This window comes from Python bivittatus, unplaced genomic scaffold, assembly GCF_059951505.1.
Source record: "Python bivittatus isolate LINGU-HERP-01145 unplaced genomic scaffold, Pbiv_v1 ctg000250_np1212, whole genome shotgun sequence".
Taxonomy (NCBI): Eukaryota; Metazoa; Chordata; class Lepidosauria; order Squamata; family Pythonidae; genus Python; species Python bivittatus.
This window is the reverse complement of record NW_028277057.1, coordinates 1,934,415-1,954,436: the sequence shown is the minus strand read 5'-3', so window position 1 is coordinate 1,954,436 and position 20,022 is coordinate 1,934,415. Positions and strand designations below refer to the sequence as shown.

At 45.1% G+C, this 20,022-nt stretch overlaps 1 protein-coding gene across 1 annotated transcript in view; it reads left to right on the top strand.

The window, feature by feature from the left end:
- GRHL3 (grainyhead like transcription factor 3) overlaps window positions 1-17,682 on the top strand; it is a 46,126-nt gene extending 28,444 nt beyond the window's left edge. Inside the window, exons 10-16 of the mRNA XM_025164028.2 lie at window positions 312-390; window positions 3,925-4,058; window positions 4,998-5,035; window positions 5,865-5,953; window positions 7,106-7,191; window positions 9,306-9,370; window positions 16,784-17,682. Of these exons, the coding sequence (XP_025019796.2) occupies window positions 312-390; window positions 3,925-4,058; window positions 4,998-5,035; window positions 5,865-5,953; window positions 7,106-7,191; window positions 9,306-9,370; window positions 16,784-16,898 (606 nt within the window). The 3' untranslated portion in view covers window positions 16,899-17,682. The remainder of the gene's footprint in view (window positions 1-311; window positions 391-3,924; window positions 4,059-4,997; window positions 5,036-5,864; window positions 5,954-7,105; window positions 7,192-9,305; window positions 9,371-16,783) is intronic.
- Window positions 17,683-20,022: the final 2,340 nt, after the last annotated feature.

Here is a 20,022-nt window from a genome sequence, read left to right as displayed (position 1 = left end):
GGTTAAAACCATCCTGTGCCTTCTCCCTTTTCCAACTGAAAGGTGTGCCTTTAGAAACAAGGAACATGATGCATTGTCTCCAAAGGCCTTCTAAGATATTTAGGGTTTTTGTTGTCCATGTTACTTCCTATCTTCCATTATAATTCCTTGACTCTTCGGAATTATAGGTTGCTTTTAAAAATAAGTAAATAAAAAAAATCTTAGGGTGTCCTGCAGCAGCATTTCACACGCCCCAAAAAGATGCTTGGAGGTCCACACTGAGCGGCCATGGATGTGAGAGTGAGGTTGTGGCTTCTCTCCTTATCTTCCAGGGGGCAGAGAGGAAAATGCGCGATGACGAACGCAAACAGTTCAGGAGGAAAGGGAAATGCTTGGATGCCAATAATAATGGTGAGTAGAAACAGGCTAGCAGCTCCTTCGAACAGTTTAGAAAGGGGGCCTTCGCAGGTGGATCCAAGGCTGTGCAAAGGAGGCTGCAGGGATGGTGACTAACAGAGAAGCCTGCAGGGTGTGGTCAAAACAGTCAAGATGGCAGTCATAGCAGTGCAATGGAAGCTCTGCTCATTTGTATATGGGTTGCATATAAAATCAGACAGAGCTTCAGTTGCTCCATCATGATGTTTTTGACCATACTCTGCAGACACCCTAGTGTCTGGAAAATGAAAATCCTGCTGTTTCATATTTTTAACCACAGAGAAGCTGCTTTCCTATAAGATCTTTGCCCAACTCCAGAAGCAATTTATTTCCAGCTCAGCTGCAGGGCATCCGGGATTGTACTAAAGGCAATCTTTCTGTTTGAGATACGGAGGCTCTGCAGCAGTTCTCCGTTGGTGGGAACTTTTGCCTCACCCTGCCTCATAGCTACTACAATCAAGCCATCCTCTCTTCCCTCCCTTTAGAGCAGTATTTCTCAACCTTGGTGACTTGAAGATGTGTGGACTTCAACTCCCAGAATTCCCCAGCCAGTGTTCTGGCTGGGGAATTCTGGGAGTTGAAGTCCACACATCTTCAAGTCACCAAAGTTGCGAAACACTGCTTTAGAGGCTCAGCTGCTATAGCATCCTAATGAGAAGCTGTTATTTCATGGGTCTTTTAAAAGCAACAAGGGATACTGCCTTGATGGCTTTGCAGCTCCCCACTGTAGCAACTGCTCAGACTGGGGCTTTGAATGAATTGCATATTTTGTATTCTTCTGTTGCTCAGCTGGTCGAGTTTTGATCAGCTCATGATGTTCTCAGCCATTGAGATTGATGGCAATAAAAATGACCATGGGTGGACTTCCAACTGCTTTTGAGGATTCAGGAAGTAGAAACAGCATCAGTGTAGAAGTATTTGCAGTCTGAAAAGACTCTGGTTCAGCAGTCAGTTGCTTTAGAATTGCCCAGATGAACAAAGGCAATTTGTTCTTGATCCAGCTTGCCCTGATCTGGTGCCCTCTGGATACAGGTAGTCCTTGCTTAACATTCACAATAGGGACTGGAAAATTCATTGTTAAGCAGGGCGATTGATTTTATGACCTTTTTTGCAGCAGTAATTAAGCAAATCACCACGGCCATTAAGTGAATCACACAGTCATTAAGTAAATCACATGGTTCTCCATTTAGTTTGCTTGCCGGAAGCCGGCTGGGAAGGTCGCAGATGGTGATTACATGACCCCTGGATGCTGCAATCTTCGTAAGTGCGAGCTGGTTGCCAAGCACCCAGATTGCGTTCACGTGACCACGGAGGTGCTGCGATAGTTGTAAGTGCAAGGGCCAGTTGTAAGTCTCTTTGTTCAGCACCACTGTAACTTCGAACGGTCGCTAAGAGAATGGTCGTTAAGTGAGGACTACCTGTGTATCAGTGCAACGCTTGCAACTCCAAGCTGCCCAAGAGACTGTCCATAGGATCCAGGTCTGCTGGGCAGTTTGCACATTACACCTAGAATCCAGGCCAGGCTACGCCAGCCCAGCCCCAGCTGGATTTAAAGTCCTGCTTTTAAAATGCTTCTCTTTGCTTATTCTATTTTATTTATTTACTTATGAGATTTAGACCCTATAAGTAGACATATGCCCTCCGGGAAGCTTACAAAACAAATCCATATTCAAAACATAATAAGTAAGATGTCAAATAAAAACAGCCATAAAAACTACAAAAGAGAGAAAAGCAAAAGAGCGGTCACTGAGATAAAAATAGCAGCTGGAACTAGTTTCAAGAGCCTCACGATTGCTCCAAGCCCACAAGGAGGGCTTGGCAAACTCTGCCTAGGGCCTGCAAGATAGCAAAGAAGTCCCTGGAGCGAGAGCTTCATTGTATGGGCACCCCGGCCAGAAAAGTTGTCATTCCAGTAACCACCAGTCAGGCTTCCAAAAATGGGGAGGCTATAAAGAACCAGTCAGATGATTTGAGTTGACCATCAGGGTCATATGGGAAAAGGTGGTCCTTAGACATCTGTTCTGGCACCATCAACGTGACCTCCATCTTCTGCTCACTTCTCTGCCTCCTTTTCTTTGTGCATCTTTCTGGAGTTTGAGACTGCCAATGGCATCTTCTTGGTTTTGATCTCAGTATGATAATGAATTCTTGAAGGATCTCTTGAAATTATTGTTGCCAGAAATGTGAATCAGAAGTCTTCTTGCCTTTCGTGAGACAATCTGCAGGCACATCTTATCGATCTAGCATACTCCTAAAAAATTCAGATTCTCCAAGATGCAGTCTATTAAATAGTCTCAGAAGGCGTTCAGATGGATGAGCTTGTGTTAGTCATTACTGTATTAGATTCAAGACTATTGCTTACTGACTTTTTTAAAGTAGCTTTTGCGTTATCCCTGCTTCACTGGTGAATTTAACTATCTTCACCCAAAAATCTATATACCACATATTTCACAGGACTCAAGATGGTTTACACCACCGCAGAGAAAAATACCAATATATAAATAACCACGGAGGACAGATATAAACAGAATGACAAGCCTATCTCTAAGAAAGGCCTGTCACCATTAGCGCCCATAGTCCCTGAGAAATAAAACAGTCTTAAGTGCCTTCTTAAAGGCCAAAAGGTTAGGGGCACCAATTATCTTGGCACCCAAGGATTTTTCCACTTAGAAGTAGCTCCTAAGCTACCAGCCCCAAGGCGATATTTGTAGTTCTTCTGCCTTTTCTTGCTTAATGTTTTTGGTTCTGGTTTCCTGTGGGGAGCGGTGGGGAGGAAGAACACCGAGTTACAGGTGGAACCATAAATTTCTATGATTTTGTAAGATGCCTCGTGGGGGAGAGAAGTGATTATCTAGCAGCTGAAAGGCAGGATAGAAATTAGCATTAATAAACTAACATGTCTAAAATGGTCATCCAGCTTATCATGGAAGAATAGAAAGACCCAGTGAATTCATAATGTCCCCTGATGCCCAGGGATCCATTTCTGTATGGGTGTGACCAACTTCCATTCATCCAGTCTGTGATTGCTTAATAAAGACAATTTTAAAAACTGTAACGCCAACCAAAAATAATAGTGTTAACAATATAATAATAGGAAAAAGAGAAATAGACCAGTATCGAATTCCTATTTCAGGGATACAAATATTAAAAAAAAACCTGGTGTGAATTAGTCATTTGATGGTGTGAATTAATCATCCGACAGAATAGGTGTACAACATAAATAATAGTTTTTAAATGTGTATTTATTAAACCTGTGTCCGTGCTGGCTTCCAAAGCAGTGGTAACTGGTACACTAAAAATCTTTTTTTATAAAATTCCCCTCTTAAGTGTGTGTGTTTGGATGTCTATAACCTGATGCCTCCAAATGTATTGGACTACAGCTCTCATCCTCATTGATCAGGTTGCCCATTTCAGAAATCTCCTCCTCAAGTAGGGTGGATGACTCCAAGGCTTCCGTAAATCTAGACTAAGGAGCAGGATGAAAACACGACTTTCTCTTCTATTTTTCAGGCTTGAAAAGCTGTTTAGTTTCAGGCTTTCGCAGCAATGAAATCACTTACCTCAAGCCCCAAACTGACTTGGAAACCCAGCCAGTCTTATTTATCCCAAATGTTCATTTTTCAAACCTCCAAAGAAATGGAATGGTAAGACTCCTTTTTTGGGACTACAGCTCTATCAAGGAGCCTCCAGAGTTCTGTTAAGGAAACTTGGACTTCAGAACGAATCCATGCTTTTATATGGTTGGGTTGGAATGAAGCCACCAAGGGTGGCCTTCAGTGAGGGAGAAGATCCACTCTTAGATGTGGTCAAGAGTCAGTGGCTGTCCTGAAAACAAAGAAGTTCTCTTCATAGGATTATCTTGCTATGTTGCACCTCAGCGTAAGCTAGTGTTTCTTTCTCTCTAGCTAAAAAGTTAGTAGTCTTTGTTGTATATCTGATATGTAGGCTCATTTAATGGTTTCAAATAGCGGTGACTAAATATGTAGAATAGGGACAATGTGTTCATGCAGCGCGCTTAGCCAGGTCAGTCATAAAGCTAACAGCTTGGTTTGCATTGCCTGGTTATTTTAATGTATTTGTTTGGTTTGTTGTGTTAGGTTGTACGAACCCAGCCCATTTGATTAGTATACGGTTGAATGATCACGCAAACCCAAGAAAATGGGTTATTAATGACCAAGTTAAGCACGTTGTGTGAACATCCAATTAGTTGGTCGGTCAAGCAATCATATGAGGCTCTCCTCCTGGAAGGAACACATTCTGTGAGGGTGAAACATGATTTGGGCCCCCTACCTAATCTTCCTTAGGGAAAAGGAGGAGCAAAGGAGAGCAGTCAGGTGTGAAAAGGTGTGTAATTAGTCATATGTGACATACATCTAAAGAGGTATGTGGACATATATGAAACAACTAACCTCTGATCCAGCAAGCTGTTTAGTAGAGAGAATATTTTGAGTGGATTCCCCATATAAGCCACCTTTGGAGAAAAAGCAGAATCTAAATCTAATAAATAAATAAAGCTTGCAATGGGGGAGGGGGGTAAAACAGCTGTTCATTTTTGCCTAAAACATCTTCCTCCCTCTTAACAGGTATTACCTACTGCTGGTGTTCCACATGATTCTAGCAGGTGTGTAATGGTTTTCCTTGGGGCAGGGGGGAGTGTCAGCTACCTGAAATACTTTCAGATACTGAGACCAGAAATGTGCTCTTTCCCCATATTTGTTACCTTTATAGCCCATGGAAACTCAGGGCCAAATATTTAATGAAGTCCTTGACCCAGGCATGGATTTACATTCAGACCTTCAGCTCTCTGGGCCATGAAACTCTGGGTGCTGCTCATTGGGTGACTTTCAGCCAGTCCCTGTCTTGGTTGAGCTTCCATGTAGGGGAATTGTCAGTGATTTCCAGCAGAGAATCCCTACGGCCCTCACTGGCTCTACCCTCGAATGAGGGAAGGACACATCACTTGGGGTGTTCTTGTGAGCAGCAGAGAGAGCAGTCCATCAAAATATCTATCTATCTATCTATCTATCTATCTATCTATCTATCTATCTATCTATCTATCTATCTCGGCATAACAGCCCCACTCAAATGAAGATGAAATAAAATGAATGTCCGTTTTCTTTTTTTAAGGACAAAGCTTTATTTGTCTGTCTGTTCATCCATCCATCCATCCACCCATCCATGCAGATTCTTTTTGTTCTCTGAGGGTCTCTCCTAATTTACCCATAAAGTGGATTCAGCTGAGAAGAATGACTAAATCCAAATTGTCCCATGAACTCGAGAACTGAGAGAGGTCTTGAACCTGAGTCTTCCCAGTCTATAGTCCACTCTTTCACTGCTGCACAATGTAGATTCTGTCATGGACATCTGATCTATTTGGGAAGATGCCTTTTGTTTCTGTACGTTAGTGACCACCATTGGATGTTCTGATCTCCTCTTTGTTCCTACCTCAGCTTGCCCTTAAAGCGGAGCTGCCCTTCCTTCCCAGATGAATTTGATCCCATAGCTGCAAAACAAGCTAAAGAAGAAGACCCCCAACGAGGTAATGTTGAAGCTGCAGATGACTTCCTCTGCCTCCCCAGCGGTCCCATGGCCCACGAGAAAGCACGGAAGCAACAGATGCAGAGGGCGCATCCTCCCGTCTGCTAACCGCAGCACTAATATGCCTCAGTGGTAGTTTTTTATGCCAAGTCCTTGTGACATTGCCTTCTTCTCGTCCTGTCTTACAGTTGAGACAGCTTAAAGTTGCCTTTAGTTGTTCAGTTATAAGTGTTTCATCTCTTTTTCTACAGTGGACATGATCTAGGATGTTTCCTCGGTGACGGTCAGGGCTGGGATGTGCTCAGCTGTGACTGGCCACTTTAGGCTGCTCTGGGTGTGCCCCTTTGGTTACTGGGCATTGCCCTCCATGACTGTTTTGGCTTTGCACACGAGACTGGGCACCTAGCTTCCACTGAGGCAGCTGCTCACATATTGTCTGACTGGAGTTTTATGTAGTACTTGTCAGGTTTTATCTGAGCTCTTTATATACACGAGTTTTGTGCTGTTTTTAAAAAGCACTCGATCTGTTTTTGAAACACGGGTTTACCCTGTGCTGCCCAAAAGGTCAACTTAAACCTGGAAAGAGAACAGGCAGGTTGCAGACTTGGAGAACACTGTGCCTGCAACCTGTCGGTCTGGTGACTTGACAGGTGTGCTAAACTTGACATTCTGGGGTCCTGCCCACCCATGCCCATCACTGCCCCACCACAAGTCAAGGAGAGCAGTTGGGGGTTTCTTTTCCACTGGTAGGCAATATTCAGGGGGAGGGAAATCACCAGTCGCTTTCCATCATTTGTCCTGCATTAAGACGGTAAGCATGGCATCACCCGCCCACCTTTTTTTCTGAAGCAGAACAGGGACTGGCATTGAGGGCAGTGCAATTTATGCCGGCATTCTTCTCTGCTGGCTCCTGGACTAGAAAGACCGCTTTAATGGTGCCCTGTGGCTGTGCCCAGAGAAAGTAGAGAAGCATGGAGTGGGTGGGATGAGTCTACAAGGAATGCAAAAAGAACTCCTAAGGACAAGAATGCTGGGCCTCAAAGCAAAGACCAGCGTGGTTGGCTTGGGAGATTCTCCGGCGGAAAGAGAGAAAAGGGGCTACCCTCTTCTGCATCTGCAGGTGGCCTTGACCATTGTCTCTTGTGTCATTCAGTTCTCCTCTATGTCCGACGGGAATCGGAGGAAGTCTTTGATGCTCTCATGCTGAAGACCCCTGATCTCAAAGGCTTGAGAAATGCGGTGAGTTTCTCTCCTTGGTCATCCTGTGTCATGGGAGTTGTTACCTTGGCAAGAGGTGCTGAAGACATCTAGGCCAGAGCAGGGCAACCAGCAGACCTCCACGAAAGGGAGGACAATCTGAGTCAGACTGCCTCCCATCCCAGATATTCATCCCCGCCTCAGTTTCTTTACCCTATTTTAATTAAAGCAGAAATTTTACCTAGAATTTTGCTTAAAGAATGGGGGGAAACCGTTATTTGATGTGTTAAGATACGGGTTCCCCTAATCAGTGTTACGTTTTTCTCTTTCTCTCTCAATCTGAGCCAATTTGAGGATGCTGCATTTCAATGCCTTCTCTAAATACATGTTTGTTCTGGATTATAATTAGCCCATTGGCAGCCTGACCTGGCCAGTGGAGGCCATTTCACATTAAGCTACAGTTTGCTAAATGATGGTTTAGGGAAAAAGCCACAATCAGCTTGGGAAGCAGTTGGTTGGATTTGCACAAGGTACTAGGTCAGGAATGGTGATTTGTATGCCTCGCTGACTGCGTTCATACATTGTACTCTCCTAAATCAAACAGACCACATTATAGCATAATGTCTGAACCTGGTGAATATATACAGTAGGGACAAACAGCTTAAACAGCAGAGTGGTCCTGCTTTTTAGTTTCTGTGAAGATTTTTGTTTGTTTCACCATCAAAGACACCGTGCCTAATTTGGTTCCCAGGCCTATCGTTCTGGAGAAAGCTGTTCTGTTCATTCTGCTCGCTCGCTCTCTCTCTCTCTCTCTCTCTCTCTCTCTCCAATTTGCCTCTTTTCACTTGGGCTGGCTGGAAATTCTCCCCCCTCTCTACCACCATACACATTTACTCAACGTTTAAAGAGCACACAATGCTCAAGCATATTTCTGTGATGTTTATCAGCACCATTCCTGATAACCCTCGGCTTGGCTTTTGCTGAGGCAGAGAATAGAGCAAACAATCTCCTGAAATGATCTGATAGCCATATTTATGGCTTTGCTTTGTGTGTGTGTCTGTGTGCATGTGCACTGGCTTTGCACACTTTCAAATTGGAAAAGAACAAATAGCACATTGGAACAAAATGTCTTTTTCTGGAATTGCCTCCTTGCTAGCTGTAGTTTTCCATGTTAAAGTGGCTTCTCTGCTTGCAGAAATGAGGCTGTTGTTCTCCCCAAAAAGTGATGGCTGAGGAGGAAGAATCATGGACACAGCCAAGTCCATGTACTCTTCTGGGGAAGGGAATTGGGAGACCAGGCTTAAAATTTCCTCCAAAATATCATTTGTTTTAGGTTGGTTCTCAAATGGTATAATGCTAAAACATCATTTGTTTGCTTTTGGCTTAGCACGATTTGTGAATCTTGACTTTGTGGCTTACTCAGCAAATAATGACTAGGCCACTGAGCATGACCTGTGAACCATATCTGAGTATTGAGAGAGCGTCCCACCAAATTGTTCCAAAGGTCTTCTTAAGATACAAAACCCATTGTTCTAGGGCAGTGTTTCTCAACCTTGGCAACTTTAAGATGGGTGGACTTCAACTCCCAGAATTCCCCAGCCAGAGGCTGGCTGGCTGGGGAATTCTGGGAGTTGAAGTCCACCCATCTTAAAGTTGCCAAGGTTGAGAAACACTGTTCTAGGGCATGGAAGGGGAGGAGTCAACAAAAGTCAAGATGGTGCCACAATGGTGTAATCACACCGTTGCAGCCGCCATCTTGATTTTTTGGATCCTCCCCCACCCCCATGGACATCCCTGCATTGTTCTTGTATTGCAGGGGAAGATTAAAGCCAAAGTTTCAGGAGGGAGGGCTGAAAGTGAGAAACAGAGGTTAGCCCAATCCCACAGAATTCATTCCTAGAATGGGTTTTGAACAGGGTTTTCCTGGATCTCTTTCTCTACACCAGCTGAATATGTTAGTTCTTATCCCTCAGTTGTTGGTTTGTGACAAGGGAGTCTCTCTGGAATGAATACAATCTCAACTGGTTTATTATCAGAATTCAGTAAAAAGAACGGTGAAGTATTACGTGCGCTGCAATGCCAACAGTTAGTTTCCGTAAGCACAGGAAGCCCATTCATCTGAATATATATAGACTTTTCTGTTTTTCATCTTCCAGATTTCAGAAAAGTACGGCCTGCCAGAAGAAAGCATCTATAAAGTCTACAAAAAGTGCAAACGAGGGTAAGTGATGCTCCCCTGCATCTTGTATGACATTCCTGGTTCCTGGACATGTGATGGGTGCCGTGCTAGCAAATAGGCAGGAAATGCCTGCATGAGAGGAAGTAGCTAGAACGGTTGGCCGGCTTTCAACAGTTTGGGGAGAGAATACTGTCATTTAATTAATGGCCATTTGGAAGAAATTCTGCACGACTCCATTAAGAGCATCCAGAATCTTGCTGGATCCAGCCAAAGGCATATCTGGTTCAGCATCCCATAAAAGCCACAACCCCTTCCTCCTTGCTGTGGGCCAGAAGGTCTTCTTTAGAGTGATTCTGGAGATTGTTGTCTTATAATTTAATGGTATTCCTGGTTTTGGATCTGGAAAGCTAAAGATTCATGCCTCTGTGTGAACGTAAAGTGTGAAAGGAGAACTCCATGACTAGGCGTGTTCTTTGGCTAAAGAGATGGAAGCTGCTTGCTGGTGGGCTTCAGTGCTCTTTCCCAGTATCACTGCTAGAGAGAGGGGAGAACAGGGACAGTGTAGAGATTGGCCCATTTCCACTGCTGATTTTAGCAAAAGTGAAGCATGTTGAGAGATCCAACCATGGCTAGCCTGGCCCTCAGAAGCCCTTCTCACTTTGCCCAACATGCAAAGTTTACCTGTTGACTAGTGTTCCCACATGGTACCCATGTGCCATGCAGCCGGAATGAAGCAGCTGTCCCTAACACCCATCCCCAGCTATTCAGGGATATAACATTATTACTGAACTCAGTTTCTGAGAAAAACACTGGTGAAATCTGATCATGAAATGACATGAGAAGGGAAGAGGTTCTAAAATGTCCAGGGGAGCCACGGGTAACTGTGGAGTTGTGGCATGTGTCTGCCGGACTTTTTTTATCTTTATGCTTTCCCACAAGGGGAAAAATGTAGTGGAAGGAAAGTGGCTTTTGATAATCCACCCTCTGGAATGAAGCCTGTAATCCCAGCAGCCTTGAACTACTTGTCTTTTGATTATTTAACCTGCTTCATAGATTCTGAAGCTTCTCTACAAATCAGATATCAACATGACCTTCTCAGGATAGAGATGTGGTCCAGGAAAGGACAGAATGACAAGTATATTATGAACACGCTGCATAGGATGGGTTCACTCGCTGCACAAGGTCATCATATGGTTGTTTGGTTGTGACTTAGGGCAATGTGTCAATGTAGCCAAGGTGGCTTATTAAGTGAAGCATAATTAAGCAAGCCATGCCACATGTAAGACAAGGCTTAGGTTACTGAATTAGGAGATCCATGGTGATATCCACACCAAATGTGGAAATTCTCTGGTCAAAGCCTACTACTTTGTCTCACCCTAGCCTATTTCCAGGAATATTGTGAAGATAACATTGGAAGGAGAGTCTTTTACCTTCAGCTCCTGGATGAATTTATAAATGCAACAGAAAAAGTCACTTATTGTCCTAAGACGGGAAATTTTGTTTCAGTTTAGATTACCTTAACTAACTGGACACTCTCCACAATGGGAGCTGCAGTCCAACCCACCTGGATGTGTCAGGTTGGGGGACAGCTGGCCTTGGGCATTAGAGCTGAAGCTTTGGGAAAAGGCCAAGGCCAAAGTTCTGGTTCTGCAATCTGGTTCTAGTTGGCTTCTTCATACTGTGTCTTTTATTTTTAAAATATGAAGTTGTCCTGTGGAAAAAAGTAATGAGAAAGAAATGTGTGTGATGTGTGTGTACATAGCACATGGAATGGTCTGAGGAATTTAACGGATATGTTGTTATCTCCCAAAGCAATGGCCTGAGGTCACCATAGTTTGGGTTTATCTCTCTCATCAGGGCACCCTTGTTTGTTTCTCAAAGCCAGCAGGATTGGAGTAACCCTTGGGCTTAGAGTGGCAGATGATGCTGGAATAGAGCAGTCTTGGGAGGAAAGTTTGTTCTGGATTCCACTGACGGGACTAGTTTAGATACTACAAATACAGCATTTACTGGTTGGAGATACTATCATTTCAGCGAGGGCAGCTGCAGCTTGACTAGATAGCCAGAGTGAGTGGAGGACTTCAGTATTACAGCAACTCTCTCTCTAAACCCAAGATTGACACTATTCTGGTGAAGGTTGATATGCACAATGATGCAAGTTGGGACAAAAACCGAAGCTTTGTTTATATACCAATGGGATGTGAGCTGGAAGTGATGGTTTCGGAACAGGATCTTGGGATCATGGCAGAGAACTCCAGGAAAATGTTGACACAATACGCAATTGCTGTAATAAGCAGCAAAGTCCATGCCTGGAATCTTTAGGACAGTGTTTCTCAACCTTGGCAACTTTAAGATGGGTGGACTTCAACTCCCAGAATTCCCCAGCCAGTCTCGCTGTCTCCCTCTTCCACCACCTCAAGATGAGAACTAAATTCCCTCACTGGCTGGGGAATTCTGGGAGTTGAAGTCCACTCATCTTAAAGTTGCCAAGGATGAGAAACACTGCTTTAGGAACTGAATATAAAACACAGTCTGCCAAATCTGGTTTGGGATTGATGGACACTGAGGCTCCAAGTTTGCGGAGGGCGCCAATAGTCTACAGTGGCCATAAGTGGCACCTCCAACAAATAAAACTTTGGAATACAGGCTGCTTGCTGAAGGACCTAATTCATGGTTGAACCTAGCCATCTCTCCAATATTTTCCAACCTGCCTAAGAACTGAGCAGTTGCTTAAGAATCTTTCACATTCCACTTTGCAACTGAATCTGAGAGATACAAAAGTAGGGTAGCAGGGGGTGGGGGAGTGGTAGACCGCCGCTAATCTTTGTTTCCCCTCCTCTCTCCTCCACCTCCCAATGTGGTCAGACAAAGAACATATTTGGCAGGGGGTGGACCGCCCGTCCTTCCCCTAATCTTGTTGTGTCTGGATAACTGCAGTGTTTTAGCCTATCCCGAAGACTTGGAGGTTTTGTTCTTACTTCTCGCAAGCCTGTAAAATCCCAGCCCCTCTTGGGGCTTCTGTATTTTGGTATGAAATTGCTCCAGATGGTTTTTGTCCCTGGATCTCTGATTGCCAAAAAGGAATTGCAGCCAAAGCAATAGAGTCAACACCTTAAAAGACCAGCCACTTTAGTGACAAGGAGCCCTAGTCACTTGTCCCTACTATGGCACAAACATGTCCTGGTAACTGCCTTTTCTTTTGGCCACATCCTTGTGTTGTTGCTTTCATCTCCCCCTTAGCTGAAACCCTTTATAGAGCTCCACGAGAGGAGCTGGGAGATCATCTTGTCCAAGTGTAGAAACTCATTGCTGCAGCATCCTTCACAGATGTCCCTCCGGACTCTTTTTCAACACCTCGAGCCATGGAGAGCCCACCATTTCTCAAGGCCATCTGCCCCATTCTTGAACAGTCCTTATCGTGGGGCTGCATGTCTTATGGTTTTTACTCCTTCTGTTATTTTTGAGGATTCCTGCACAAGGGCTGCAAGGGTCCCACAAACCAATTCATGCTCCCAAGACCAGTATCATGCACGGCAGTCCAAGTGTCTGTGTGTGTGCAACGCATACTTTCCCGGGGCTGAGCAACCATGCTCCCTCTTCCACCACCTCAGGACGAGAGCTAAATTCCTCTACTGTCACCCTTGGTGCAATGGGGCACCATCCTACTTAGTCCTTTCCAACTTCAGCAGCACCAGGGGCCATGGTGATGATTGTTGTTAAAACATGTGGGCCAACCACAATTGCGTGTTCTCCTTGGCCATCCATGGTTTCTTCCAGATGCTGTCAGTCACAAGATCAGAGCTGGACTTCCTGGTCACTTCCTGCCAGCTATGCCATTCCTTTAAATGCTTCCTCCCACTTCAATCCACTGTACCCCTCTGTGTCCTTTAATGCCTCCAGGCTATTTTTGAATATAGGGTTAGGGCTTATTCAGAAGGGCGCTAGACCCATGCTCAGAAATAGCCCAACTGACAGGTAACAGGTTGTGAGGAGCCTCAAGAGACCTCCTTCCTGCTTCACCCCATGCCCACTTTAGTGCCACCCAGTAGTCAGAGTATGTGACTGACAGAAGGCTAAACCTGATGTTCTAAGCATCTGTCTAAATTCACCCCACCCTGCCTCACCCCACATTAAAGATTGTGATAGATGTCCATCAGGTGACATTTAGTGGGAGGGGAAACAAAGCCAAGAAGATCCACCAATCCTGTTCCTTAACTTGGTCCACAATAAATATCGAAGGAGAAGCTCCTTTGGCTGTTGTCAGCCTTGTTGTTGTGGCAGAATACAGCTTGGCAGTCAAAGCAGCACCATTTATGCAGGCATAATTTACTGCCAGCTCAAGACTGGGTGGATGTCACTTCAACACGGCATCTGAAAGTGAGTTTCTGGTAGCCTGAACTTCCACAGCTGAGAGTCATTGGAGAACTATGGTAACAACGGGGGATTTCATGGTTTAATTAAACAATTAAACAAGACTCCACTAATAATCCCAGTAAAACTGGCACTAACAGGGCACAAAAACATACATAGCTAAAACTGAGCTGAAAGTTCCTGCTCTAATTTGCATAGCATCTTGTAGCTGGTTCTTGGAAGTAGCGGATGAGCCAAGCTAGGGTGGGCCTTACACTTAGTATTTTTTTAAAAATATTGCACTTTCCAGAAAACCTGCTACTGATGTGTCATTGGGAGGGGGGAAGGGGAGGGCTGTAGCCATTGAAAAGAGAGCTGGGTGAAATTTAAAAGAGGAAGATAATGACAAATTCAAGCAAAACGACCCAGCCATAAGCAGCATTTCACCCTACCAGTTCAAAACATCTTTAGCTTTTAACCTTCTTTTCCTTCCGCAAGAACACATTTCATACACCCTTTATGCGAAATGTCAAATTCTTGCTTCCATGGGTTTCAGTGGTGACTGGTGAATTATTGCAGAAATCTTTGTTGGTTTTGTATCTTTCAACCAAGCGACATAATAATGTTAAAAATGAACTTATGCATTCCTCCGATATCAATATACAGTATGTGGCTTTTTTGGGCAAAGTACTTTTTAAGTTAACATTCTGAACTCACCCGTCGTACTAAGCCATAATATAGCTTGTTTGCTTAGTGTTTGTAAGTGGTGATTTCTAGCTTCTGGTTCGTAAGCCATGATTTATAACTTCTTTCCCATTCCTAGTGAATTTGTCTGCTCGCTTTACCTTCTCTGCTAGTGGCAGAGCTGAGCACAAGCAGTAGGTCACACTCGCAATCACCCTGCTCGTGAAAGACCAACAAGCTTCCCCAGAATTCTGTCCGGCCATTGCCTGCGAAGGCGATTCTCAACTCTTGCCTTATGAATGCCTGCACCCCGTTTCTGCCATTGGCAAGGGGGTGCACCAAGTGTAGCCTTATGACTAGAAAGGAAGGGGCTACTCTGCCTTGCCACTTCAACACAAACATTTGCACAATCCTGGTGGGAACCCTTTTGTCCTCCTCCTCCAAGGAGAGGCTGCCAAAGCGCCTTGATCGCCTTGAAGGGGAGGTCAGCCTCCTCTTCTGAACAGCCCTCCAGCTTTGGGAGGGAGGGCAGGTTTCATTCCATGGGAACCAGCTTGCAAAGGGTTTCCAGAGTGGCGTCATGAAAAAAAAAAGCTGTGCCTCTGAATCGCCCCGGGTACTCCACCAAGCCGCAGCTCATCTCCCCCAGCCTGTCTCTTTGCAAGTGCCAAACATTCTCTTCCTCTTTTTTTGCCTGGAGCCCTTGCGGGGAAGGAGATACAGTCAAGCCGCCCAGGTTCTTCCCTCGCTCCTCCCCAACAATGCTTGGCAGATGAGCTCATGTTTGCCTTGGCCCACATCCAGGGCCTGGGCTTAAAAGACCAAGAAGTAGCCAAGCTCAGGATCATGAGAGGGTGTGCCTGGGGCAGGGGCTTGGAGAGGGGCCTTTGGAAGAGGGGGAGAGCTGATGGGAAAGGGATGCCCTCTTTGGAGAGGGTAGCCCAGCCTTCCTAAGGACAATGCCTCCCAGAAACATCAGGACAATGTCCCTGAGAATATCCATCCATTGCTGGGTGGGCTGGGACTTCTGTAGCCCCGTGTATCTAGAAGGCACTGTTTTTGGGCAGGCTGGAGTAGATCTTCTCATAGCATGCCACCCACCTGGAGAACCCCCTGCTTCTGGAACCCTGTTGTCCAACCTGGTGGACAGCGTGTGGCCGTCTAGCTAAGCCCAGCCTAGTTGGTTATGAGTTCAACAGGCCAGGGACTCGAACCATCCTCAAGACCTCCTTAGCACAAGAGGGGCCCCAGTGGGACAGCAATTCAGGGAACACCTCAAAGAGAACATCCTTTCCAGCATAGGACTGAGGGACAGGATGCCCCCTTCTTGCTTGACTAAACTCTGTAGGAAGGAGGGCTGTCGGAGACACCAGTTGTGCGCTCCTATCTGTACTGGATCCCTTCGGGAAGCTCCTTCCTTCGATGTATGCAGCTCAGGTCTGATCCCAAAGCAGCCCTTTTTTGCCCTCTTGGAAAGGGCAATGTGGATATATACACACAAAACATCTATTGGAGCAAAAAAACAAAAAATGTCACTCCATTCTGCAAAAACAAAACACCGGGAAATGCTATTGCCAAGTCATGGTTACTTGTCTGCATAAATATCCCTTTGTGCACCTCAGATAACAATACAACCTATCACTCAGTGCGGCAGTTGAGAAATGTAAAATATGATAGTAATTCACCCAGTTCCTGACTTCACGGTCCTGGGATTTTCCCGCTTGATTTGGAGGCTGGTTGGCTGGCTGGGATTGTGTTCTGGAAGGAAGGCTGGAGGACCCTCCTCTGCCAAAAGCTGCTGCGCAGTGGGAGGGACAGACTGGGCTGCAGGCTGTGCCGGAGACCTCCGCACCAGCTTCCTGGGTATCTGGGTGTGTATGGCTGCCTGAAATGCAGAGCTGCTGGGTGGTTTGGAGCAATGAGGCTGGAGGCCAGGGTGTTGATTCCCCCTTTCCCATGCCACATTCTTCATCCAAGCTTGTGTTTCTTCTGCAGAGAAAGCTCTTATGCCCCACCTAAGGCAAAGAGCACTTCAGATGTATGTAATTTTAACTGGAAAAATAACATAGGGAGGAGGATAAAAAAAAGTCCTCCCCAGCATTGCTGTTCTGGTCAAATTCATAGTCTTTTGATTAATGGCACTCAGTGCTTCCTTTTCCATCTAAAAGCCCCTTCTGGCTCAGTCACAAAAATCCAGCACATCACAAGAGCATCACGTTGGGTGGGAAGGGCTCTTCTTCTGAAAACTGCTGAATTCTCTCCTCTGCGCAACTCCCAAAGGTAGATTATCAAACAATATCCTATACAGTCATTTTCTTCTCTTGCTTTGCCCGTCCTTACTTTGGAACTTGCGCTGTTATTGTTAGCAAAGGGTGGTGTTGAGCTCGCTAACTCTTCCGTCGCTTTGTCCTTCTCTCGCAGCATCTTGGTAAACATGGATAACAACATAATTCAGCACTACAGCAACCACATGGCCTTCCTCCTTGACGTGGTGGAAGCTGAGGAGAAGTTCCAGGTGACCCTCAAGGAGCTCTGAAGACTCCAAAGGCTGCACTTCTGTGGAATGATTGCCAGCGGAGCGGAGTTCCACTCTCCTTCTGCGCAAGCCAAATCCATCGGTTTGGGGTGTTTGACTGGAACGCGACCCCCTTCGAAGGGGGAGAAGTAACCAGAGATGGTGGCCGAGCTCGACACATGAAGAGGGTGTGGAAGATCCATTCTCACTGTGAATGTGGAACTTCTCTCCGATATTGTTATTATTATTATTATTATTGTTTTGTTATTGTTATTATTGTTGTTGTTATTATTATTTTATACTGTATGATGATGCTGTTCGTCTGGCAGACCAAGAATTCTGACCTTTTTCCCTGTTTCAGACGTAGGAAAACGTAGAGTTCTCTCAGGCAGCAGGGTCTAAATCTCCTTTGTTCTGCTTTGTTGGAAATGGTTTAGTGTCAACTCTTGGGGCCGGGAGGCAAAAACCAAGTTCTGGACATGGTGAATTTTCAAAGGAGCTTCAAAGAGACGCTCTGTGGTTCCCGCTCACGCCACATTCCTCCTTGCCTCAGAAGCCCGGATGTCACCATCCAGAGCAACAGTGACTGTTTTATACATTTCCGATGCCTTTTTGTTATTTTATAAATATCTAAACATGTGCATGTGTATAAATATACTTTGTTTTATATATTGACATGGAGGAAAGTAGAGCATTTCAAAACCAGCTGCTTCACAGTTCCCCCGGATTGTCTTTTTTTTTTTTCCCTGCTTTGTTCATTTTTCTAACCTTTTTTTTTTTTTTGTATATATTCTATTGTAATAAAGATTCAGAGACAGAAAGCAAGTCTGGCATAATATAGATCAAAGGAGAGAACCAGTTTTCTATCAGAGATTGTATTCATTAAAATGCAATCTGGGGGGCTGTGGGGGGGAGTCAAGTTGGTGGTCACAACCACGTGATCAAAACCTTATTGCATGGACGTAAAAAAGGGCAGAGCTTTGATCGCATGGCTGTGGCTGCCATCTTGACTTTTTTGACCTCCTTCCAAGGACACCCCTGGGTGTTGCAGTGAGTTACACCTTTTGTCACTCCCCTATGTGTGTGTTTGTGTGTACGCCATCCCTTGTTTTTGGGACAGAATCTGGAAGCTTGGAGGCCACCAAAATTTGTTCCTGCTGTGGGCCTAAGCCGTATCTCTTTCTTCTGGGACAATTCAGGAATCCAATAGAAGAGAATCTCTGTAGCTTAGGGTTGAACTGTGGAGTTCTTGGTGTTCTCTGAGCTTGGTGGTTTCTTGCAGTCATTTCCTTACCCAACTAGGACACATCAGCAGTCCTAGGGAACATGATCCTCTCACGCTGATGATGTTATCTAGTTGGATAAGGAAATGTCTGCAAGAAACCACCAAGCTCAGAGCACATCAAGAACTCCACAATTCGAGAACTGCTGCATTGCTGTAGGAAACTAAACTGACTCCTGCCTCATTCTGCAAAACCTTGAGAAAAACGGGCTCCAAGCAGATCTTGACTCCAAGGCTCTTTCATTCATCCATGGCCATAACTGGTATGGCTGGGCTGAAATGAAAGGGGAAGTTAAGCAGAAGGGACATTTTTTTAACACGCTTGCCCCGTACAATATCCCCTTGCCCTTGAGTTAATGAGACTGCAAATACAGGTAGTCCTCAACTTATGACCACAATTAGGACCGAAACTTCCATTGCTAAGCGATGCAGTCATTACGTGAGTTGTGCCCGATTTTACAACCTTTTTTGCCTCTTTAAGCAAACCTGGCTTCCCCCATTGACTTGGCTTGTCGGAAGCCCCCTGGGAAGGCACAAGTGGCAATCATGTGACCCCAGGGTGCTGCAACTGTCATAAATATATGCTGCTTGCCAAGCACCCAAATTTTGATCATGTGATGTGCGGATGCTGCAATGGTCGTAAGTGTGAGGATCTATCATAAGTCACTTTTTTCAGCGCCATCAAAACTTCAAACAGTCGTTAAACGAATAGTCATAAGTCGAGGACTACCTATAAGAACCCAACAACATGATCCCTGACAATCTGAGGACCATATCAGTATCATGGTAATGGGCCATTTATGGTGTGAGCCCTGATTGGTTGGGATCACTGAGGAAGGGAGGCAAAGAGGAGCAGCAGTAGAGGGGAGAATCAACAGCTATGACTCCTGGGTAGAAAATGCAAGAAAGAATTAACAGAAACAGGTATGACAGGGGGAAAAAAGTCTTCCTTGAATCACAGTTTTGCCCTTTTCCCAAAGGGGTCTTCATGGTATGGTTAAAAAAACAATCAAGATGGCAGCCAGGATGGTGTCACCAAAGCTCTTGCCCATTTTAAGTGCAAGGCATTTGTTTTTTTAACCCCCTGAAGATATCCCTGCCTTTTCCTGCTGGTTCACCAGTGAACATCTAACCAGGCATTGCAAAAGCTGGAAATGGATTTGAATGCACACGCATGTCATCTAGCAGGGAAGCAGCCCTTCCGTTTGCTGGATTCTGGTTTAGCATGTTCAAGGAACCCAGCCACGGCCGTTGCAAGCGAAGTTATGACTTCCTGCAGAATTGTGCAACCTTTCCCAGGATGAAGGCCACCGTTCCCTCAGTGACGCTCCAGGGGTTGCATTCCCAGAAGAAAAACTAAATATGACGTGGTTTCATTGACACCTAAAAGGCTAACGTTAAATTAGCTCATATGATTATACTCCGGTCATATATTTTAAAGTTACCCCTTTCTACTGCGTTAAAAATTACAATTTGGTAAGAACGTTTGGAGGTCTCTGTGGACTGGGCCTGAGGAATTGGGGGGTCATGCGGGAGCCTGGGAATGTAGGGACGCACCCCGTTGCGTGAATTGTGATCTTCCCATGCAGTACTCCAGAGTTAAACAAGCCACAGCTTTACCTAACGTGCAGACCAGAGCACTGATTCAGGTTTTACTTGAATCTGGTGCCATCCCCCACTCTGTGCTACCAAGCCTGGAGGGCAGGAGAATGGGTCAAAAAAGTCAAGATGGCAATCACCACCATGTGACTTAAGTCCTGCCCCTTTTTCACATGCATTGTGTGTGTGACACATGCATAAGTCACTTCCTCGTGAGACGGGCGGTATCTAAATTTGAAACATAAATAAAAAATAAATAACAGA